At 59.0% G+C, this 23,185-nt stretch overlaps 2 protein-coding genes across 8 annotated transcripts in view; one reads left to right on the top strand and one right to left on the bottom strand.

The window, feature by feature from the left end:
• Window positions 1-23: 23 nt before the first annotated feature.
• On the bottom strand, window positions 24-8,193 carry DBNDD1 (dysbindin domain containing 1). 3 transcript variants are annotated; one of them, XM_047790833.1, is made up of 4 exons: window positions 7,776-8,193; window positions 2,266-2,412; window positions 1,976-2,116; window positions 24-1,190 (listed from the first exon to the last, which is right to left on the bottom strand). In XM_047790833.1, exons 1-4 carry the CDS (start codon window positions 7,804-7,806, stop codon window positions 1,033-1,035), a joined length of 477 nt encoding a protein of 158 aa, XP_047646789.1. In that variant the 5' UTR covers window positions 7,807-8,193; the 3' UTR covers window positions 24-1,032. The 3 variants fall into 3 exon arrangements, with proteins under 3 accessions (XP_047646789.1, XP_047646788.1, XP_047646787.1); XM_047790832.1 differs by lacking the exon at window positions 7,776-8,193 and adding an exon at window positions 7,374-7,768; XM_047790831.1 differs by lacking the exon at window positions 7,776-8,193 and having other exon boundaries at window positions 2,266-3,779.
• Window positions 8,194-13,375: 5,182 nt separating this feature from the next.
• Window positions 13,376-23,185, top strand: part of GAS8 (growth arrest specific 8) — a 41,375-nt gene continuing 31,565 nt past the window's right edge. For 2 of the 5 annotated variants that reach the window (XR_007136182.1, XM_047789255.1), the window contains exons 1-8: window positions 13,376-13,501; window positions 15,118-15,204; window positions 18,779-18,976; window positions 19,314-19,520; window positions 21,096-21,150; window positions 21,717-21,922; window positions 22,375-22,542; window positions 22,733-22,819. Coding sequence is in view for 4 of the 5 variants with exons in the window: in XM_047789255.1 (XP_047645211.1) it covers window positions 13,499-13,501; window positions 15,118-15,204; window positions 18,779-18,976; window positions 19,314-19,520; window positions 21,096-21,150; window positions 21,717-21,922; window positions 22,375-22,542; window positions 22,733-22,819 (1,011 nt within the window). In the remaining variant the exon portion in view is untranslated. The other 3 variants (XM_047789256.1, XM_047789257.1, XM_047789258.1) reach the window with 3 other exon arrangements.

The raw sequence follows: 23,185 nt of genomic DNA, 5'->3' as shown, positions 1-23,185 counted from the left end.
AGGAAGAGACTGGTCGGTCAGACTTGGGATGGGTGACGTTTTAATCCTGCTTCTTGGAAGTGAGTTATGCGGAAGCTGCAGCAAGGAGAGGAATTGGGTTGGGGGGGACGTGTGCTGCCCTTGCCGGGTCAGTTTCCAGGGAAGAACCCGTGTTGCCCTCACATGTGAAGAGGCATCCAGTCCAGGCCCCATCCTGGCAGGGCTGGTGGAGCTCACAGAGGCCCCCACGTGCCCAGGGCTCCATAGGCTCCAGCAGAGGAGCCACTTCTGCGGAAACGTTTTTGTGGGTAAGGGATCAGGGCTGGTGGCCTTGGGGACAAAAAGCAAGCGGACACCGTTCGTTTAAAACTGTTCTTGGACCTGCTGTCCGACAGGAGCCTGTTCTGTTCCCTGGCAGGTACGCAGCACTGGGTGCCCCTCGGGCTCTTGCACGGCGGCTGGAACGCTGGCCAGGACGCAGACCCATGGCGCGCGCGTGTGTGTGGCAGCCACGGGGACTGTCTGGCAGGGGCGGGGAGGATGAGCCCTGCCTGCTTGCTCCCCTGCCCAGCAGCCTGAGTATCAGGGTGTGGTTGGTGTCCTGGGCTCGGGAAGGTCCCTGTCACACAGGGACCAGGGCTGGGGGTCTGCCCTGGGCGGCAGGCAGGGGGCAGGGCTGGAGTCGCGGTGGTGACCTTCCAGGCTGAGTGCCCTGCCCTCATCTGTGGCTGGAGCTCGGCATGGCCCTTCACAGTCTGGAACCCCGAGACGCTGGAGAGGGCGCCAGGTACCGCTCCCCTCTGGGCCTCTGCTCTCCCCACACCCACCCAGAAGTCTGGTGGCCGACAAGAAAACCAGTCCTGCAGACAGAAGTTTCCAGAAGGCCCAGGCCACTCCCGTCTCATCCCCCAACATTGTCCCTGATCCAGGCACCAGGAAGGGGCTGGACATAAGGCCACGGGGCTAAGCTGCTGCTGAGGTGCCCTGAGGCCCCAGCCTGGATCCACACGGGGCGGGCAGTGTCCAGGGGCCTCGGCCCTGCGGCCAGCTGGCCTAGTCCTCTTTGGGCCTCTCCACGGTCAGAAATGTGTCTGCAACGGCAGGCTGCCGCTCCGGGTCGCCCAGAGGCTGCTTCTCCCGCTTCTGCTCTGCCCTGGCGCGTGTCCAAGAAGGGGAGCGCAGACAGCCGGCCCTGGGCAGCGGGTGGAGGCCTGGCGGGGACACAGGGTGGGGTCAGTGTGGCTGGGAGTCTCAGGTGCCTGCAGCTACTGGGCTGGGCCCATGTGTGCCTCCAACCTGGAGTCTGGACCCCCTCCCCCCCCTCCACGGGCCAGCAGTGGGTACAAGTGGGTCTGGGTGCAGCCGGGACAGAGGCTTTCCTGATGCCCCCAGGAGGGTCCCCGCACAGCATGGCCTCACCCTGGGTGTGAGCCTGGCCCAGACCAGGCCCTCGCCTCCAGGGTTGTGAGCAGAGAGGGAGAAGGGGCCCTGCCTCCCGCCCTCCCCAGCCCTGCTCTGGGCTGCAGCCGTGGCCTTGCATTGGTGTTTGAGGAGTGGAGCTGCTTTAAGGTCGGCAGACAGGTGTGCGACATGGTGCTTTGTCAACAGATGCTTTCTCAGACACACGTCCGAAAAAGAATCATTTGCAGAAGCAGGTCTCCACCGTGGCTCAGAAGCAACGAACCCGACCAGTGTCCACGAGGACAAGGGTTCGATCCCTGGCCTCGCTCAGTGGGTTCAGGATCCGGCGTTGCCATGAGCTGTGGTGCAGGTCGCAGACGCGGCTCAGAACACACGTGGCTGTGGCTGTGGCTGTGGCTGTGGTGTAGGCCGGCGGCTCCGGCTTCGATTCCATCTCTAGCCTGGGAACCTCCATAGACTGCGGGTATGGCCCTCAAAAGACCAAAAGGAAAGCGTGTCTCCAGGGAGCCGTGCGTGGCGGCCTCCGGCCCAGGTCGCCCCCACAGCGCCCTCCAGGCCCCAGCGCCAGCCCCACCTGTGGGCGAGTCGCTGGTCAGGTTCTCGTCGTCAGAGTCAGCGAAGACCTCGGCCAGCTCCTGGTCGGACATGTCGGTGAGCTCGGTGAGGTCCAGGAGGTCGAAGTGCACCTCCAGGGAGGAGACGCTGCTCAGGGGCTCTGGGGGCAGAGGGGCTGGTCAGCGGGGGGCCTCCGCCTCCGCCAGGGCCAGGTGAGGCCCAGCGCGGTGGCACGGAGGGGGCGCAGCCGAGGCCCCGGGGGCCAGGGCGGTGGGGCTGGGCCCGCCCCCGCCTGCGGGCTGTACTTACGCCGCCTCTCCGTGACCTGCAGGAGCCCCGGTGCCGGCGCGGGGGTGCCCACCTCCTCCTCGACCACAGGCGAGTGGCCACTGGTCCCCGTCCCAGGAGCTGGGGTGCCCAGGGCAGCCTGTGGCACCTCCACCTCCTTCACTGTGCCTGCAACAGAGAAGGGGTTCCCCAGGGGAGGGGAGGGGACTCTGGCTGGCCCTCCTTCGAGGCCGGGGTGGGTGGCTGGAGGAGGCTGACCTCTCCCGTTGCTGACCTCCAGACCCCGTGCTCTGCATACCTGAGTGGGACGGACCACACGTGTCATGGGGCCCCTGGCTGGTCCTGTCAGAGCCCCCCTCAGACCTGCGGTCACCTGTCTCTGCTCTTTGGTCCACCCTAGGGCCCAGGGATTGGTCCTGCGTGTCCTTGTCCTCTGGCCCCCTTGGGTCCAGAATGGCCCCTGCCAGCTGCCTGTTCTCTGTTTGAATTACAATAGCCCATATGCCCGTACGGGGTCCCCGGCCCACCAAACACAGCCAGTGTTTGGTTGTGCAGCTTTTTTCCGTGGAATTGCTCGTCTCATTGTCCCTTTGCGTCAGGTGAGAGCTGCTTGGTAGAGACTGGGCCCCTCAGAGCTGGGGCCTCTCCCAGGAAGCAAGAGGCAGCCACGGCTTGGTCCCCACCTAGCAGCCCAGCACCTGTCAGGCGAGGCTCCCCTGCTGGCCCACTGCTGCCCCTCCTGAGACCCTGCCCCACAGAGCCCACACCTGCCCTCAGCTGAGGGGCCCCCACCTGCTGCACAGATGCTCCAGGGGTGGGGGTGCCCCCAGCCCCCTTCAGGGCTGTGGCCATGGCGTCCGGGTGTGGACGCAGCCACAGGAGCAGCTGCCGACGGGGGCCCCCAGTGCTGACAGCTGCCTGTGAGGGGTGGGCTGTGTGGGCAGCAGCCTGGACTCGCCTGGTGGGGTATGTGGGTCTGGAGGGTCCAGCCGAGCGGGAGGATAAAGACAGGAATTGCCGTGGCCAGGCTGCCGGCTGCTCCCCCCGCCCCCCGCCCAAGGCTCTGCCTGTGCTGTCATTACTCAGGGCCTGGGGCTGCTTTGCCTCTCGCTGCCACACGTGGACCATGGCTCCCGGGTGTCCTTGGGGGCTAGGCGTGCACCCACGGGTATCAGGGACTCCTCCCATGCCTCAGACCAGCCATGGAGACCCTGCTGGGGCCCCCAATCTTGCCTGGGGGCCTTTGCTCCACTGGACACTGCTGTTTCCTTGTTGGGGGGCAGGTGGCCCAGCAGCCGGTCCCCCTCCCTGAGTGTGCACAGGAGCTTCGGATGTCCTGCTGTGCCTCCGCATGTGTGGCCCATGGGGGGCGGGGGCAGGGGCCGACTGAGTGGATGGGGCTCTGCAGCCTCCACATGTGGCCCTGGGTCAGTAACAAGAAGAGTGGCAGTGGCTCACTTTTCTGTGCCAGACACAGTCCCAAGCAATATGGGGTTTTTTGGGTTGTTGGGTTTTTTTTTTTGCCTTTTAGGGCCGCATCCTTGGCACATGGAGGTTCCCAGGCTAGGGGTCCAATTGGAGCTATGGCTGCCGACCTGCGCCACAGCCACAGCAACGCCAGATCTGAGCCATCTCCTCGACCTCCACCCCAGCTCACGGCAATGCTGCAGCCTTAGCCTGCTGAGCGAGGCCTGGGATCCCCGCAACCCCATGGTTCCCAGTCAGATTCGTTGCCGCTGCGCCCATGATTGCGACTCCAATTCCTGTGCTCTTGGGGGCGGGGGACAGTGCTAGGGGGCATTGGGGCTGTTCTCCCATCTGGGGACAGTGAGGCTGTGCAGGCCTGTGTGACATCAGGGAGCCAGCACCATCCAAGGCCCTGGGGGAGTGTGGCCGCCTTGGAGGGGGAGCCAGTGGTGGGGGGGGGGCAGGTGAGGGACATGGCAATGCTGACCGCCCTCCGAGCGAGTGGCGCAGCATCCACCTGCGTTTTTCCAAGAGCCAGCCCAGGTGGGAGGGGTGAAGGCCACAGGCGCTGCTGGGGCGGGGATGAGGAGCCAGGATGGCACCCCCCCCCTTCTGGCCTTGGGCTGGGGCACTGGGATATACAGCCAGGGGGTCCCGGCAGCCCCTGGGACAGACATGCAGCCCCACAGGCACAGAGTCCTGTCGTTCGGACTGTAAGAAGTGCATTTGATCAAATTTCAGTGTCCCTGAAACAGCAAACCACCTACAGCCGATGGTCACAGGGCCAATGGAAATCGCGGCCCAAAACTTTTAAAGTCACCATGTGGCCGCTTTTTAATTCCTTTTATTTCCCTTTGGCAGTAGTCTGGTCTTATTTCGTAAATCCTGGTGTCCCAGCTGTGGGGGGATGAGAAAAAGAGCAGAAGACGTACCTTCTGCCGTCAAGGACACTGATGGTTCAGCTGGAAGGACGTGCAGAGAGCAGGACTCAGCTTGGTGCACAGTAGGTGCACCATAAAGGCTTGTGGAATGGATGAGCCCCCCCCCCGAGTTACGCGGTTGTGTTAGGGACCACCCAGTCCTGTCCTGACACCCGCTCTGGAAGATGATGTCGGAAGAAAGGACAGAAGCCCCACGTGGGGCCCCACTGCCCTCCCTGGGGCAGGGAGCCCAGGAGCAAGCACGCAGTCTGGCCAAGCTGCGGGCTCGGTGGCTACAGCAGACCCCGTGGCTGCCCAGGCCAGGGCCAAGGTGGGCAGTGTTTCTGATGCCCCGGGAGGGTCAGCAGTGAGCTCTACCTCCAGGGAGTGAAGCCTGTGGCCCCTTCAGGGACGGCGGCCACCCTGACCTCTGGAAGCACAGAAGCAGCACCTGGAGTTGGGGGTCACGTCCTGCCCTGCCCCAAGGCTGCTGGGAATGGATTTGATAGGCTTACCCTCTGCTACGCTGTTGACCTATTTTCCAGCACATTCGTGCCAAGAACTTGGCCCAAATCTCCGGCTTCCTGCTGTGTGCCCAGCGCTTTGCCCTGAGCCTGGAGGAGGTGCCCGGCACACACCCACCGTGAGCGAGTGAATGCACGACGGAGTGACGAGTCCCGTACCCCACCCTCCAGCCCCTCCTCCTCGGAGTCTGCTCCTCTGAGCACTTAGAGGATGCCGGGTAGACCCTGTCTGGGCTAAGCCCCCAAGGGCAGGCCCCGGCCTCTCCCCACCAGTGGGTGGACCTGGAGGTGGGGAGGCTAGAAAATTCGTTTCCCAGAGTCACCTCCAAGAAGCGCACTCCCCATTCGCCTGCATGTCTGTTCACTTTTATTGGTTTTTTTGGCTGCCCTGCATCATAAGGACTTAGCAGGCCAGGGATCAGATCTGAGCCACAGTCGTGACCTACGCCATAGCCGTGGCAACGCTGGGTCCATTAACGCATCATGCTGGGAGGGCACTGAACCTGCTTCCTGGTGCCCGAAAGAAGCATTACAGCAGAGAGGGAACTCCTGCACTTCGACATTGAGAAAGTATTGTTGGCGTTCCCGTCATGGTGCAGTGGTTAACGAATCCAACTAGGAACCATGAGGTTGTGGGTTCGATCCTTGGCCTTGCTCAGTGGGTTGAGGATCCAGCGTTGCCGTTGCCATGAGCTGTGGTGTAGGTTGCAGATGCGGCTCCGATCTGGCATTGCTGAGGCTCTGGCGTAGGCCGGCAGCTACAGCTCCGATTGGACCCCTAGCCCGGGAACCTCCATATGCCTCAGAAGCAGCCCTAGAAAAGGCAAAAAAAAAAAATATATATATATATATATATTGTTGGAGTTTCCGCCATGGCACAGTGGGTTAAGAACCTGACTGCAGGAGTTCCCGTTGTAGCTCAGCAGTTAATGAACCCAACTAGGATCCATGAGGATGTGGGTTCGATCCTGGCCTCGCTCAGTGGGTTAAGGATGCGGCGTTGCTGTGAGCTGTGGTGCAGGCCTGCAGCTATAGCTTCGATTCGACCCCTAGCCAGGGAATTTCCATATGCCACAGGTGCAACCCTAAAGAGAAAAACAAAAAGAATCTGGCTGCAGCTGCTCAGGTCTGGCCATTAAAAAAGAAAAAGAAATGATTGTTAATTCATTTAGGAGGGACAATTGTATTTTAATTATGCTCTATAAAACCCTTCTCGTGTGCGTCTGTGCAGAGGCGGTGAGGTCTCCAGGTCTTCAGTGAGACTCAGAAACTGAAGGGCCACGGAGCGTGCTCCCTCGTGCCTTCTCTCCGCTCTCCCTCTGGGCTCCCCCAGCCCTGCCAGGGAAGGGGTCTGCCCCCCCTGAGGAAGGACACAGAGCTCAGAGAGGCCTGGCTGCTTTGCCCACACCCCCAACCCTTGCTCTCCAAATCCTCCCCGTCACAACCTCACAAAGCTGCCACTGGGAAGATCCGGGGTCCTGGTGTTGCCCATGGAAGAAAAAGCTGGGTCCCTCCCACCAGCAACAAAACAAAGGAAACCCACTCCCACTGGCCCCGAGTGTGTCTAGTGGTGCTGGGAGGGTGGGCGGCTCCGGCCCCAGACAGCCATCTGGAATGCACCTGCCCAAGCTGACCTGCAGACACAGCGGTGGGTGGACCGTTGCTCAGGACACCTCCAGGGCCAGCCCTTCAGACTCCAGAGGAAGCCACTGCTGTGGCTAGGCCCCGGAGTGGGTCCTTGGGATGGGACCTCTGGAAAACCCCAGGTGCTTCTGGGGCTTGGCCAGGCGGGTGGAGGAGCACAGCCCCGCAGTTTGCATCCAAGTTCCTAGGCCCGTGGCACAGGAAATCCCTTCCTGAAAGGGGAGGTTCCTACAGTTTTCCTCCCACCGCCAGGCACCACCCTTGCCTAGGGCCAGACTCCAGGGACAGAAACCGAGGTGGGATTTCAGGCCGTGAGCAAGGGTCACTCTCCGCACACCCGGGCTCCCATTTGTGTGCGCTCCTGGGCCTCGTCCCAGGCCAGCAGCCCCTGCAGGGTGGGAGCCCCTGCAGGCCGTGCCGGTGTACCCCCCGCTCGGAGACCCCATCTCATCCCGGTGCCCTGCGGGATCCCGGCCGCGGCCTCCCCGCCCTACCCCCAGGGAGGCTCGGCTGAGCAGAACAAAGCACACGCGCAGCTGGGAGAGCAGCATCCCCCCCCGCACGCCTCGCTGACCTGGATCCCAAACTCTGGCCCCGGCGCGCCCCATCCCCCGGATCCCGGGCTGGGCCTGGAGGGGGCTCAGGACGAAACTCTGGGCCGCCCACTCGGGAGCGCGCCAGGCACTGCTGCCGGGGCCGGGAGCGCGGAGGACGAGGGGGCGGGGACGCGGCCCGAGCGCCCCAGGCCCAGCGCCGGGGCAGTTCCCGGGAGGTGCCCCCGGCCGGCATCGCCGGGCGCGGCGGACTGGGATCCCACCACTCCGGTCAGGCGCAGGGGGGTCTCGGAACTGCGGGGGACGTCTTCGCGGCCCCCGGGCGCGGCAGATGAGCGGGCGAGAGGTCCGGAGGAAGGGACTGCGGGTCTCAGCGGGGAAGTCGCAGCTCGGGGGCTCCTGGGGGCTGGGGTTGCACTCACCTCCCTGGCTGGCGCCCTCCCGGGGCTCCATGCGGCCTGCAAGGTCTGGGAGGGGCGCGCGCGGCGGCAGCGGCGTCACCCGGGCCGGGCGCCCCTGCAGCTGCGGCGGCGACTCGGCCACAGCTCCCGGCGCAGCGCATCGGGGCAGCAGCCTGGGGGCCGCGGCGGCGGGGAGGAGCCCGCGGGGCGGGGCACGCAGCTGCTCGGGGGCCCGGCCCCCCCCCCATTCTCCTCCCTCAGCCCCGCAGCACAGGTGCGGCTCCGCCCCGTCCCGCGCGCGCCCCCTGCCGGCCCCGGCCCCTGCGGACCCCCTCCCCCGCGGAGGCCACCCCTCCTGCGCACCCTCCGGCACCTTGCGCCTGCGGCCCGGGCTCGCGCCCTGATGATCCAGCAACCACGCCTCCTTCCGCCGGTGTGTTCACCCCTACATGTTTGGGGGGCGCCAGCTGCATACTGGGGCTCCGCGGGTGTGGAGAGGCAGGCCCGAGCAGAGGCTAAGGCGCGCCAACACCCTCGGGCCCATAAACGTAGAATTGCAGAGTGTGATAAACGCCGGGAAGACTCCGGGTGGGCGGGAGGGTCTAAAGGCCAGGCTGAGTCGGGGCGCGGGCGGGGGCTGGGAGGTAAGGCGAGGGAAGCTGGCCGAGAGCCCCCCCCCCCCGCGCCGCCCCCGCCGGAAGGAAGGCAGGATCTAGGTGGGCAGAGAGCACCAAACCTTTCGATGGAGTCCCACATCCGGATGCCGGTCCCCTGAAGAAGGCCCTGGAACGCGGCTCTGTGCCAAGTCCTAGGAGCCCGGTAGCGCATCCATCGTCCCGGCAAGGCCGTAGAAGACCGGCTCCCGATTTTCCGGGTGAAGAAGCTGAAGAGAGAGAGTGGGCAGGCGGAGCAAGGTTGCACAGCCAGGCACTGGAAACCAGAAGACCCAAATGCAAGCCTGTGGTCTGCACTCTTATAAAAAACGAAACGAAGCGGGAAAAAGCGCTGGGGAAAAAGAATTTGTTCCCAGCTGGGAGTGGAAAAAATCTGCAGAGGGTCCAGGTGAGTATCAACTTGGTGTTTGCAGAAAAGACACCCTCCCAAAGGCAGGCGGTCCCACACAGCCTCCGGCAGCCAAGGCCCTCCCTGCCCAGCCCAGCTCCCGTCACACAGAGCCCATGGCCTTGGAGACTGTCAGTGAGGCAGGCCAATAGTGACCATTTGTCTTTAGTTTACAAAACAGAGGAAAATAAAAATTGCTGTGTGCAACCATCTAAAATGATTTCATGACCCACCCGGACAAGCTGCTGTGGTTTCCAGCTCGGCCTCGGGGACAAAGCTGAGCTGCAGAGTGAGTGTTGGGGAGGGAGCCCTGGGAAGTCAGGGCCTCGGGCGGGCGCTGGCTGCTGGGACTCAGCTGGGGTGGAAGTTTGTTTTGTGTCTTTGCTTTTTAGGGCCACACTTGTGGCATAGAAGTTCCCAGGCTAGGCTTCGAATCGGAGCTTTAGCCTCCAGCCTTGCCACAGCCACAGCCACACGGGATCTGAGTCTCGTCGGCAACCTGCACCACAGCTCACAGCAACGCTGGATCCCTGACCCATTGAGTGAGGCCAGGAATTGAACCCCCATTCTCGTGGATACCAGTGGGCCCCCGCAGGCTGTGCCCGGTGCACCCCCCGCTCGGAGACCCCCTCTCATCCCCGTGCCCTGCGGGATCCCGGCCGCGGCCTCCCCGCCTGCTGGGCCACAATGGGAACTCCTGTATGTTTCTAAATGGTCAGAAAGTATTTTTTTTTCTTTTTCTTTCAGGGCTGCAGCCTCGGCATATGGAGGTTCCCAGGCTAGGGGTTGAATTGGAGCTTCAGCTGCCGGCCTACGCCCCAGCCACAGCCACGCCAGATCCCTGCCGCACCTGTGACCTACGTTGCAGCTTGGGGCAACACTGGGTCCTTAACCCACTGATGGAGGCCAGGGATCAAATCCGCATGCCCATGGGCACTAGTGGGATTCCCAGCCCACTGAGCCACAATAGGAACTCTGCTCAGAAAGTATTTCTGGTTCCACATGGCTGCCAAACCTTCCGGTTCCATCAAGACACTCCCCATCGGTGCTCCTCTGCCAAACTTAGGCAAAACCTGCGGCTGCGCCGTGCCACGGGACTTCCAAGGCTGAGCGTGAAGTGGGAGTCAGCTGTCTCTCAAAAGGCTCTGCTGGAACCTGGCCACCCTGCGTGAGAAAGCCCAGGCAGCTCGAGAGGCCGCTTGAGTACTTTCTGGTCCACAACAGCCAATAAGCCAGATAGAAGGTCTCCGCCAGTAGCCAGGTTGAGATTTTGCCTTTGAGCCGTCTCCCAGGGGTCATATGGAGGCCAGGGCGCCCCCTGAACCCAGCCCAGGGGCAGACTCATGGGTAAAACCCGTCTCGTGTGGGGCATAACCTGCTAGACAGCGTTGAAACTGGATTAAACCGGTGTTTGGTAACTGTCCTTATCTCACATGGAGTTTCCATCGTGGTTCAGCGGGAATGAACCCAACTGTCGTCTATGAGGTGCAGGTTTGATCCCCTGGCTTTGCTGAGCGGGTTAAGGATCTGGCGTTGCCGTGAGCTCTGGTGTAGGTTGCAGATGCGGCTCGGATCTGGTGATGCTGTGGCTGTGGCGTAGGCAGGTGGCTACAGCTCCGATTGGACCCCTCGCCTGGAGCGTCCATATGCCGCGGGTGCAGCCCTAATTTAAAAAAATTTTTTTTTTATCCTCATTTGGTAGATGAATAAATAGATACAGAGGAAGGAGTGTCAAGGTTCATTCCAGCTAATAAACAGCAGGTGACCTGCCTCCAGAGGCCAGTGTTTGTTTGTAACTTTTCTTTTTAGGACCGAGTGTGTGGCATATGGAGGTTCCCAGGCTAGAGGTTGAATCAGAGCTACACCTGCCGGCCTACACCACAGCCACAGCAACACCAGATCCGAGCCACGTCTTCGGCCTACACCACAGTTCACGGCAATGCCAGATCCTAAGCCACTGATGGAGGCCAGGGATCGAATTGGCATCCTCATCAATGCTAGTTGTGTTTGTTGCCACTGAGCCACGATGGGAACGCCCTGTTTTTAACTTTTCATTCAAAACTTTTGCGGGGAGTTCCCGTCGTGGCACAGTGGTTAACGAATCCGACTAGGAACCATGAGGTTGCAGGTTCGATCCCTGCCCTTGCTCAGTGGGTTAAGGATCCGGCGTTGCCGTGAGCTGTGGTGTAGGTTGCAGATGCGGCTCGGATCCCGCGTTGCTGTGGCTCTGGCGTAGGCCGGTGGCTGCAGCTCCGATTCGACCCCTAGCCTGGGAATCTCCATGTGCCGTGGGAGCGGCCCAAAGAAATAGCAAAAAAAAAAAAAAAAAAAAAAGACACACACACAAAAAACACTTTAGTGGGAGTTCTTACTGCGGTATAAGGGGGTCAGTGGCGTCTCTGTAGTGCCGGGACTGAGGTTCGATCCTTGGCCTGATATGTGGGTTAAGGATCCAGAGTTTCTGCAGCTGTGGAGTAGGTTGCAACTGCTGCTCGGTCTGATTCCTGGCTGGGGAATACCACATGCAGCGGGGCAGCCAAAAAAGAAAAAACCCCCACCATTTTCAAAGAAAGGTAGAGAGAATAGCCCAAGCGCTCATGTACCCATGATCCAGAGTCACTGATGACCGCCTCAAGGCTGACCCTGTTTCTTCCCGACTTTCAGTGCTTCTGTCCACTACGGAGTTGTTCTGAAGCAAATCCCACTGACATTACGTCGCGTCGTTTGTGGCTACTTCACTGTCTCTAAAAGAGAATCCGGTCCTGGGCACTCTGTTGTCCTGCTGTCCAGGCCTCCATCACATTCCTGCCGCGGTCTGAGCCAGTTTACCCAGAAGTCCAGGTATTAGACATGGGTCGGTAGGTTTGCATGTATTCACATTTGCTCTGTGACTTTGCAGGAAGCTCAGATGCCGTTTTTCTGGGTGTCCGAGAGGCACAGCTTGACACTGTAGAAAAGAATCTTAAGCCATGTAAAGAAAAGGCTCTTTTCTAAAAATCTGAACTTAAATCCAGTATGAAGACACAGCTCGCCATGGGCCTTGTCACGAGCCCAGAGCGCTGGCAGCCAGGCCTCCCTGACCTGTTCGTCCCTGCAGAGCGCACGGATGAGCCATGCTGTGCTGCGATTTGTGACAAACGAATGCCGTCTCATTACCCTGAGCTCACCCTCCCATCCTTGCCCTTTCTGTTCAAAGCAATTATTGTTGATGCATTTATTTAATTCAGGACACACATGTGGACTTCTGAAGCAAAAAGCCAGTCAGCACGAGGCACCCAACATAGCGGGTCTGCAATGTAAGGGTTAAATAACAATAATTACCCCACTGTGCTACCCAGCTGCACTGTCTCCCCTGCCCAAACCCCTCTGGGAGGACCCCAGCTTCCGGGAGCAGACCCCTATCAGGCCAGAGGTGACTGACGCAGAGGCACAGGCTCTTGGTGCCCAGGCAGTGTCACCACCCGACCTCACCAAGGTCTCGCGGCTGCTGTAAATAAATCATGGCTCTGTGTGCAAGCTGGATCGATACAGTACTTCTAACCAGGGCTGCTCCTCTTCAGAAACGATCAGCTGGGCAAACAGGAAGCCCTGCCCGCCCCCTGACTCGTCACTGTGGCTCTCACCTCTGTGCCACTCTGGGTGCCTGAGGCCTGAGCAAGCCCAGCGACTGAGGCATCTTCATTATTCTGTCCCCCAAGGCAGCTCTCCAGGAAGGGAAGATTCTTCTCCCTCCCCTAAACATGACCTGCAAAACCACAATTTAGGAAGACGCTAAAGTTGAGAGCGTGGGCAAAAAGACAACTGGTCTGCAAAGACAGCCCCTGCTTGTCAAACTCCCAGCCTTCATGGGGGTGCAGAGTGATTCGCGAAGGTAACCGGCTGGTGGGAAGGATGGGAAATTTCCTTTGGTAAAGTGGTTAGCAGTTTTCAGGGCAAGAGGTTAGCAAAGGAGCCTAATGACTTTTTTTTTAGCAGTACCTGCCTGGAAACTTCTAGCAACAGTTTCTCATTTTCCCTTACCACGAGGACAAGACCTCTTCAGGCAAAGCAGTTAGTTTTGGGGAGGGGATATTTGCTAATTTCAAAACTTTGGACCTGGCTGGAACTTGGTTTTCTTTTATATTTTTCTTTTCTTCTGAGGATTTGCGGAAACCTGGCTATCTTCCAGCCTCAGGTAGGAGGCATCTTCAAAGATGGGCGGGATCCGGTGAGACCCAGGGGCAGAGTCTCAGCCCAAATTCGACTCTAATTTGAATGCTGGCCCGGAGCGCTGGTCTGATCTTTCCGGCCGCTCACTCAGCGAAGCCTTTATTGAGCTGCTGTGCACAGCACAGTAGGTACTGTACATACAGACAGTAGGTAAGAAGTGGACGGAAACAGTTCCTCCCACCTCCATGGGGCTTAAGTCCTAGTGGGGAAGACCCTCAGCAAGCACGTTCACCCGCCTGGTGGGGACCTAGCGAGGGGAGAAGCCCTAGCGGCGGCCCCAACCCACTGGCTCCGCCCAGTTGCTAGGGACGCGCTCTCGCGGTTGCCGGGCCACGTCCGCTTGGGCGGACTCTCGCGAGGATCCTCGGACTTCGCGCGGGACCTCGAAGCGGTTGTCTGGAGACCGCGCAGCCTCTGGCAGCGCCGCGGACGCGTTTGGTTGCGGGGCGCGGCGGGCTGCGCTAACCCGAGCCATGGTGAGGTGGCCTGGGGGGTCTCGTCGGGTCCGCGCTGGCTGCTTGGGGCTCCGGGGCCGGCCGGTCCGGCGCCCAGAGTGACCCCAGGCCGGGAGGCCTGGAGCTCTGGGGTCTCTTGCGCGCGGAGACCCTTGGTCGGGAGGCTTGGGTCCCCCGCGACCCGTGCATACAGAGACCCCAGGGCGGGAGGCCTGGAGCCCGGGGTTCCTGTCGTTGAGGGCTTGGTGCTCCCGCGCAGTCCTCGTGGGGAGAACCCAAGGTGCTGCGCACCCCGGACCCCGCGGGCACCTGGAGCTGGAGACCTGGGCTGTCCAGGAGCCTGCGTTCACAGGGGTGGGTGGTTAGAGAACTCCCACCCCCGCTCCCAAGACCCAGGGCCCAGAGTGCACGGCGTCTGGAAGGGAGAACCTGGCCTCGGGGATTTTCTACCTGAATGGAAGGCGCACCGGGGCCTGGGACAGAGCACCTCCATTCCACCCCAGAGCCTAGGGCATACCGGGGTGATTGGAGGTCCCTGACGGCGGGTCCACTGCCCGTGGAGTCCCCAGGGCAGAGCTTGGGGGACGGAACTGCTGTTTCCTGGGAGAACCTGGGAGGATCAGGCGGTCCTGAGCGGAGCAGTACCCTCCCCCCGTCCCTGCCCCGCTAGTGCAGTGGGGGGACTACACAGGCTTGGTGGTAACTCCGTTTCCAGGCCGGGGCAGCAGCTGGGAGAGGGTGGTGCCTCGGTGGGGCGGGCCCCAGCTGCTGGCTGTGAATGTCCCGGATGCTGAGGCGGGACAGACTTTGGGGATCCTCTGGTGCAGTGGACACCTCGGAGGTGTTTAGGAGTGAAGATTCGCTGGAAAGGTGTTTGGAACGAGCACCCGAAAGATCCCTACGTTCACTAGCTGGCTGGAACAGGGGCGATTTTCTTCCTTTCTTTTTTTCTTTTTGCTTCTTTATGTTTTCTGAGATGTCCACATAAAATTTTTTTGTAATAATAAAAATGTTGCAGAGCTCATCATGTGCACACGCTAAAGCATGGGCCACAGCAACAGAAAGTTAAGGAAATTTGTATCTGCTGAGTGGCCCTTGGGAAGTCCCCTTGTCACAGTCGTTAAAACCAAGTGTCACCCCGTGAGCAGTTCTGTGCGGTGTCCACGGACAGAGCCCAAGCGTGTGCCTGTGCTCAGGGCCTCGTGGCCTTCGCTCTGGTTCCTGCTGAGCCTCTCTGTCTACATGTTGACCGGGCCGTTTATGGCAGGTTTCTTCCTGGTGGCTGCCGAGCATTGGAGCCTGTGTGGTCACAGTCGACCGCGTGGCGTGGGGCTCTTCCTTTCTGAGGCCGAGGAAATTGTGCATGCACACGGAGGTCTCTGCCATACCCCAGGGAGTGGATTTTGAACAGGTCCCCTTCCTTTCTGAGGGAAAACTGTATTCTCTTCTGAAAAGGACAGTTTCTCCTTGCTGCTCCAAAGGCGGCAGCAGAATACGCGTGCAGCTAAGCCCGGGAAAGCTTTGGGTGGTGCAGGTGGGAGCAGGTGAAGGCAGGTTCCGGAATGGAAGAGGTTGCTCCCTGGAGGGAATTGGAGCCGTCGCGAAGGTGAACCTGACTCTCTCTTCTTGAACCGGAGGCGCCCAAACGGAAAGGGAAGAAAGGGAAGGCCAGAGGCACCCCGACTGTTGACGGGCTTGCTCCGGAGGACATGAGCAAGGAGCAGGTGAGTGGGCCGGCCTGAGCCCCGGCCCGCGGCGCTGGGCCGCGGTGGGGGTGGGCTGTGCTCCCAGCTTGTCTAGGAACCTCTTGCAGACCATTGCCCCGTCCTCGCCCACCTCCCCTCAGCCTGGCTTCTGCAGTTCTGTCCAGACCAGGTTATACCTCCCGCGGCGTCTCAAATGCAGTACATTCTATTAAAAATGCAGTAGAGCCATGGGGATGAACTCTTTTATAGGGTAGTAGAAATTGGGAAGGAAATGTTTGTCTTTTTTCTTTTTCCTTCTTAAATGTTACAGCTGCACCCGTGGCATATGGAAGGTCCTGGGCTAGGGACTGAATCCGAGCCACAGCTGTGACCTGTGCTGTAGCTGCCCCGGCCTGGGGAATGAAGCCATGCCTCTGCAGTGAGCCGAGCAATTGCAGTTGGATTCATAACCCTTTGTGCCACAGTGGAAACTCCCAAAGGAAATGTTTTTTCTGATATAAGGGCTATCTTAGGAGTTCCCTGGTGGCTCAGCAGGTAAAGGATCCGCTATTTTCACTGCAGCTGCTCGGGCCACTGCTGTGACTAGGGTTCAGGCCCTTGCCTGAAAACTTCCACATGCCATGGGAGCCCTCCCTGCCCCCCAAAAAGAGCCTTTTGTTGTTGTTGTTGTTGTTTTGTTTTTTTGTTTTTTGTTTTGGTCTTTTTGCTATTTCTTGGGCCACTCCCGCAGCATATGGAGGTTCCCAGGCTAGGGGTCTAATCGGAGCTGTAGCCACCGGCCTACGCCAGAGCCACAGCAATGTGGGATCCGAGCCATGTCTGCAACCTACACCACAGCTCACGGCAACGCCGGATCGTTAACCCACTGAGGAAGGGCAGGGACCAAACCCGCAACCTCATGGTTCCTAGTCGGATTCGTTAACCACTGCGCCACGACGGGAACTCCCGCCTTTTTTTTTTTAGGGCTGCAGCCATAGCAGATGGAAGTGTTTTGGAGTTCCTGTTGTGGCTCAGTGGTAATGAACCCAACTAGTATCCATGAGAATGTGGGTTTGATCCCTGGCCTCTCTCCGTGGGTTAAAGATCCAAATTTGCCATGAGCTGTGGTGTAGGTCACAGACAAGGCTTGGATCTGGCTTGCTTTGGCTGTGGTGTAGGCCGGCAGCTGGAGCTCCAATTCAGCCCCTGGCCTGGGAACCTCCATATGCTGTGGGTACAGCCCTAAAAAGAAAAAAAAAAGACCCGAAGTTGGAGAGCTAGGCAGAAGCCCTTGGATGGTGGTCGAGAGGCTTTGTGTGCTTTTGTCTGTTCTTGTCTCTTTAGGGCATGTGGAGGTTCCCACGCTAGGGGTTGAATCGGAGCTCCAGCTGCTGGCCTACACCACAGCCACAGCAACATTGGATCCGAGCCGTGTCTGCAGCCTACACCGCAGCTCACGGTAATGCCAAACCCTTAACTCACTGAGTGAGGCCAGGGATCGAACCCAAGTCCTCATGGATACTAGTCAAGTCCATTACCGCTGAGCCACAACGGGAACTCTGTGTTTGTTTTTTGGTTAATCCTGAGTTATACGGATTCCTGGGCCAGGGACTGAACCTGAACCACAGCAGTGGCAATGCAGGGTCCTTAATTTGCTCTGCCGCTAGGGAACTCTCTTTTCTGATTCTTCTTCTCTTTTTTTTGGCCACCCTACAGTTTATGGAGTTCCTGCGCAAGGGATCAGATCCGAGCCGCAGTTGCAGGTCGGGGAATTGAACCTGCGTCCTGGCACTGTAGAGACACCCCTGATCCCAGTGTGCCACAGCAAGAATTCGTCTTTTCTTTTCTTTTTTTTTTGACATGTGTTCATTTTATATTTATATGAATGTCATATTTTGTTTTATTTTTATTTTATTTTATTATTTTATTTTATTTTCCCACTGTACAGCAAGGGGATCAAGTTATCCTTACATGTATACATTACATTTACATTTTTTTTCCCCCACCCTTTGTTCTGTTGCAACATGAGTATCTAGACATAGTTCTCAATGCTACTCAGCAGGATCTCCTTGTATTCTTTTCTAATTTTTAAAAGAGAAGCTGGGAGTTCCCGTTGTGGCGCAGTGGTTAACGAATCCGACTAGGAACCATGAGGTTGCGGGTTCGGTCCCTGCCCTTGCTCAGTGGGTTAATGATCCGGCGTTGCCATGAGCTGTGGTGTAGGTTGCAGACGTGGCTCGGATCCTGCGTTGTTGTGGCTCTGGCGTAGGCCGGCGGCTACAGCACCGATTCGACCCCTAGCCTGGGAACCTCCATATGCTGCGGGAGCGGCCCAAAGAAATAGCAAAAAGACAAAAAAAAAAAAAGAAAAAAAGAAGCTGCAAATCCAGGCGTTTATGAGAAGCCTCTATATCTGTTTGAGTGATGGAACAGCTAAGTGTGACCTGTCAAGTTAGGGAGGGGCTTGGTCCAGATTCTCTGTTTGAGTGACAGGACCGTGATGAGGGGCCACGCCCCACCCTGGGTCCCCTTTGCCTCGGAACCCCTGCTGCCCCTCCTTCGCTGGTTGCTGTCACCCTCTCTTGAAGTAAGAACTGTGGTTTCTTTGTGGGGTTATCAGATGAGGAAGACTTTATGGTCAGTGGCCTGAGGTTCTGCTTAGGCGATAACTCGTTCTTGAGGGGCACGTGAGTCCCGGGAAACTGGGACTCTGTCTTTTTTTCTTCTTTAATCTATTTGCAGATTTGCATTTGGCTCTGGACCAAACACTCTTGACTGTTTGGGGTCTACTGATTTTTTTTTAGACTTACATTTTACTTTCTTTTCTTTTCTTTTTTCTTTTTTTCCGTCTCGGGGCTGCACCCTGTGGCATGTGGAGGTTCCCAGACTAGGGGTGGAGTCGGAGCTGTTGCTGCTGGCCTACGCCACAGCCACGGCAACACCAAAGCAAGCTGCCATTGTCTACCGATACCACAGCTCATGGCAACGCCGGATCCTTATCCGGTGAGCGAGGCCAGGGATTGAACCTGCGTCCTTATGGATGCTAGTCAGGTTTATTTCTGCTGAGCCACAACCGGAGCCCTGGGGGTTTACTGGTTTTGTGTATTTTTGCTTGGTTCGTGTCTTTAAGGGTGAATTGTTCACGTTTAGCCTTGTTTGGTGAATGTATTTACATCATCCTCACACTTTCACATCTTTGGGCACAGAATCTAGCTGGCAGATTGTAGTTTCTCAACTATTCCCCTCTTTAAAATTATCTTAAGTCATGTCTTTTTTAATTTTTTCGCTCTCATAGTAGCAGTATAGCTGCTATCTTTAAGCAGAAAGCTCCTGTGCTCTTTTGAGAAATTTCTTTCATGTGAGTTCCTGGAAATGGATGCAGGGTATAACCAGTTTATGACTTTTGTCCAAATAGGAGGGATAAGTGCTATTCGCCACGTGTCCCCTGTCCCCGAGTCTCCCTGGCACCCTGTTGTGACTTCTTACTTTCAGCTCCGCTTTGCTTGGAGGTCAGAGTGGCCCCCGCCACCTCCTTCCTGGCCTTTCTCCATCCACCCTCCCCTGGAGGCGGGTGGCCCTGCTGGTGGCCTCACGGCCCTGCCCTGCCCGCCAGGTGGAGGAGCACGTGGGCCGCATCCGGGAGGAGCTGGACCGAGAGCGGGAGGAACGCAACTACTTCCAGCTGGAGCGGGACAAGATCCACACTTTCTGGGAGATCACGCGGCGGCAGCTGGAGGAGAAGAAGGCTGAGCTGCGGAACAAAGACCGGGAGATGGAGGAGGCTGAGGAGAGGCACCAGGTGGAGATCAAGGTGAGTGGGGCTGGCGTCCCCACATGGGCGGGGGCCTTGTCTCTCCCCGCATCGAGCACCTCCTGTCCTCAACACAGGGGACCTGGAGGTATCTGTCATAAAAGAGCATGTGCATGCAGGTGGTCACATGCGACCAGGTATGTGTAGGCGAGCATGGGTGCGTGCAGGCGAGTGCAGGAGAGCATGGGTGCGTGCAGGCGAGCATGGGTGCGTGCAGGCGAGCATGGGTGTGTGCAGTGTGCAGGTGATCCTGTGTGTGTGCAGGTGGGCATGTGTGTAGGTGAGTAGGCAGAGCAGGTGCAGCACTGCTTCCCCCCCCCCCCGCCCCCGCCTGAAGGTCTATAAGCAGAAGGTGAAGCACCTGCTGTACGAGCATCAGAACAGCCTGACGGAGATGAAGGCTGAGGGCACTGTGGTGATGAAACTGGCCCAGAAGGAGCACCGCACACAGGAGGGGGCCCTGCGCCGGGACATGCGGGCGCTGAAGGTGGAGCTGAAGGAGCAGGAGCTGGCCAACGAGGTGGTGGTGAAGAACCTGCGGCTGGTAGGTACGAGGGTGGCTGGAAGCACCTCAGGATTCAGCTGCAACTGGGAACTCATAGTTTTGTGTTAAAAACTCCTACATTTTGGCAATTAATTAAACTTATTTTCTTTTTTTCCCCTTTTTAGGGCTGTACCCTTGGCATATGGGAATTCCCAGGCTACGGGTCAAATCAGAGCTGCAGCTGCCGGCCTCCGCCACAGCCACAGCAACGTGGGATCCAAGATGCAACTGCAACCTAGACCACAGCTCCTGGCAACTCGGGATCTTTAACCCACTGAAGGCCAGGAATTGAACCGGCGTCCTGATGAATCCTAGTTGGGTTCATTACTGCTGAGCCATGACAGGAACTCCAATTAATTGAACTATTAAACAACAATAATAAGCAGCCAATCAAACCCTATTTGGGGCCAAATGCAGAATTCCATCTCAAACACGAGTGACAGGCTGACCTCCCAAGAGGGAAGTCCAGCCCTGGGTCCCTCTCCACGTGCTCTGAGTCCCGACCCCAGAGACACTCATGCCACTGGGGCAAGCAGCTCTTCAGCCACGGCAGCCACGGCAGTTCGTCTCTTGAGCTGTGCTCTTTGGTCCTTTCTCAGGGAGGCTGGGGGTTCCAGGTGGAGGAAGGAATTTTTTTTTTTTTTTTTTTTTAGCTTTTTTGTGCTGCACCTGTGGCATATGGGAGTTCCCAGGCTAGGGGTCAAATTGGAGCTGCAGCTGCCACCCTACACCACAGCCACAGCAACTCAGGATCCAAGCCATGTCTGTGGCCTGCACTATAGCACTCACAGTGACGCCAGATCCTTAACCCACCAAGTGAGGCCAGGGATCAAACCCACATCCTCATGGATCCTAGTCTGGTTCGTTAGCTGCTGGGCAATGAAGGGAACTCCCTGTTGCTGTTTTAAGCCAAAGAGGTTACCAGACACTCAGAGCGCCTGCGGCTCTGGGCAGGCGGGACAGGGCTGAGCATGGTCAGAGTTCTGAACGCCTGTTAACATTCTCTTAGTTTTTTGTTTTTTTTTTTTTAATTAATTTATTTTTGTGTTTTAAATTTTTAAAAATTTTATGTATTATTTTTGTGTTTTCTAGGCCTCACCCGTGGCACATGGAGGTTCCCAGGCTAGAGGTCGAATCGGAGCTGTAGCCGCTGGCCTACGCCAGAGCCACAGTAACACGGGATCTGAGCCGAGTCTGCAGCCTACACCACAGCTCATGGCAATGCCAGATCCTTAACCCACTGAGCGAGGCCAGGGATCGAACCCGAAACCACATGGTTCCTAGTTGGATTCATTAACCACTGCGCCACGATGGGAATTCCTGTTAACATTCTCTTAGGCTCAGGGGTGGCATTAGCCAAGGGAAGTGCGTGAAGAAACCTGGCAGTTACCACAGCCTTGTTACCCTGGGCTTGGTCCATGAGCTTGGAGGCGAGGGGACCCACCAGAAGCAGCACAGGTCTGCTGAGCCGGCTCTTCCACGGCGGGGGGGGGGGGGGGGGGAGGTTGGGGTGCGGCGAGGGACTGGCGTCTGTCCTGTCTGGCTGCTGGTAACGGCCTGCGTCCGCTCTTGCAGAAACACACCGAGGAAATCACCAAGATGCGGAATGACTTTGAGAGGCAGGTGAGAGGTCAGTGGTGCCAGAGCCCTCCCACCAGAAAGTAGCAGACCTCTAGTACTGGTGAACCCAGGGCGGGCCACCCGCTCACGAGAGCCCGACACACAGGGCGTGCACCTGGGCGTTTCTGAGGCTGGTGGACCAGTCCACCCGAGATCCCAGAGCGAGTCATTTCCGTGCGAGTCGGGAGGCTGTGAAGACCCACCTGTACTCCCGGAACAGACTGATGGTAGGAGCAGGCGGCACCTGACAGCCCTGGCCTGCAGCTCTGATTTCAGAGGTCTGTCTGGTTTCTAGCAAAGCCCCACAGTCTGGCTGGATGGCCACATAGGCCGTGGTTTTTGCCCATGGGGACCAGCTGGCCCTCAGCTGTTAACGTGGGTCCCTGCTGCAGTTCCGCTGAGCCGTGTCTGGGACGGGCAGACGAGGCCAGGCTGGCGTGTGTGCGACCACCTGTCCCGTCGGCCGGCAGCCTCGGTCCCAGTGGGTGTTCTTGGGCCCTGGTCACACCTCTGCCCCTCCCTGTAGCCCCAGGGCCAGCTGCTCTTTCAGCTGCTCTCTGTGCCGCTGCCTTTCAGAAATCGAGGCCAAGTACGACAAGAAGATGAAGATGCTTCGGGACGAGCTTGACCTGCGCAGGAAGACGGAGGTCCACGAGGTGGAGGAGCGCAAGAACAGCCAGATCAGCGCGCTGATGCAGCGGCACGAGGAGGCCTTCACGGACATCAAGAACTACTACAACGACGTCACCCTCAACAACCTGGCGCTCATCAACTCCCTCAAGGTGCTGCCGCGCGCCCAGCGCCTGCCCTTCAGCTGCCCTTGATCGAGACCAGACCATCCCCTGTGCCTTTGGCTACGCCACAGCTCAGGCAGCCTCACAGGCTGTCATTGTCACCCAGTCTGGCACTGGTGGCGCGTGTCCCCTGGGGTCCTGTAACCTCCATCAGCATGGAGGATGCACGACCGGAAGGTCCACTGAGAACTGGAGAAACGGGTTCAGGTCCTCACCTGCCTGCAGGGCCGGCAGTTCTCTGTGGGCAGGAGGGGCGGCCGCAGCCCCACCCACAGCCCTACCCCCGCCGGCCCCGCCCCGGCCCCCGGCCCCGCCCCGGCCCCTGGCCCCGCCCCGGCCCTCCGACTCTGCCCACAGACCCCGCCCCTGCCGAGCCCGCCCCTGCCGGCCCTGGCCCCGCCCTCAGAGCCCGCCCCCTGCCTCCCGCGTGCTCTGCACAGGAGCAGATGGAAGACATGCGGAAGAGGGGCGAGGTCCTGGAGAAGGAGATGGCGGAGGTGTCCTTGCAGAACCGGCGCCTGGCGGACCCGCTGCAGAAGGCGCGAGACGAGATGAGCGACATGCGCAAGAAGCTCAGCGGCTACGAGAGGGACAAGCACATCCTGCTGGTGAGTTCGCCCTTACCCTGGGCGCGGAGGGGCACGTGAGACTGGCAGGTGTTCTGGGGACCCCGGGCCCCGGCCGCGATGAGGGCGCAGCCACTCGTGCTGGAGCCAGTTCTTTCTGAAGGTCACTGGGGCCCACCTGCCTCACGGGCGGCCTGTGAGTGCTTTCTCACAAGCCCCGTTTTCTCTCCAGGGCACGAAGGCGCGGCTGAAAGTTGCCGAGAAGGAGCTGAAGAGTCTGCAGTGGGAGCACGAGGTGCTGGAGCAGCGTTTCATCAAGGTGAGCAGAGCTGGTACCCAGGACAGCCGGCGCTGGGCTGGCTCCTGGCTTTGGAAGCTGGAGGCCCTGCTGCCCCTCCTCCCTCTGAGCAGCTCTCGAGGAGGCACGCTGTGGCACATTCCACGACGGCCCGGGAGCAGCCCTGCTGTCCCCTCAGCCTCCTCCTGAAACATGGCCAGGCCCCAGGAGGAGCCTGTGTTCCAAGTGCCGGATGACATGTGTGTCAAGCGGAAGTCTGTGGGTAACGGTGCCAGGCCTCACGAGTCCCCTTCCACACAGCTCGCATCCTGGCACAGGGACGCTTGGTGCTGCGCAGAGACGGTTTTGCTTTCTTAAATCATTGTGTGCCATCTCTGCAGAGGGTGC

Source organism: Phacochoerus africanus, chromosome 8, assembly GCF_016906955.1.
Source record: "Phacochoerus africanus isolate WHEZ1 chromosome 8, ROS_Pafr_v1, whole genome shotgun sequence".
Lineage (NCBI taxonomy): Eukaryota > Metazoa > Chordata > Mammalia > Artiodactyla > Suidae > Phacochoerus > Phacochoerus africanus.
Note: the sequence above shows the minus strand (reverse complement) of the source record. Positions and strands in the feature narration are given on the sequence as shown.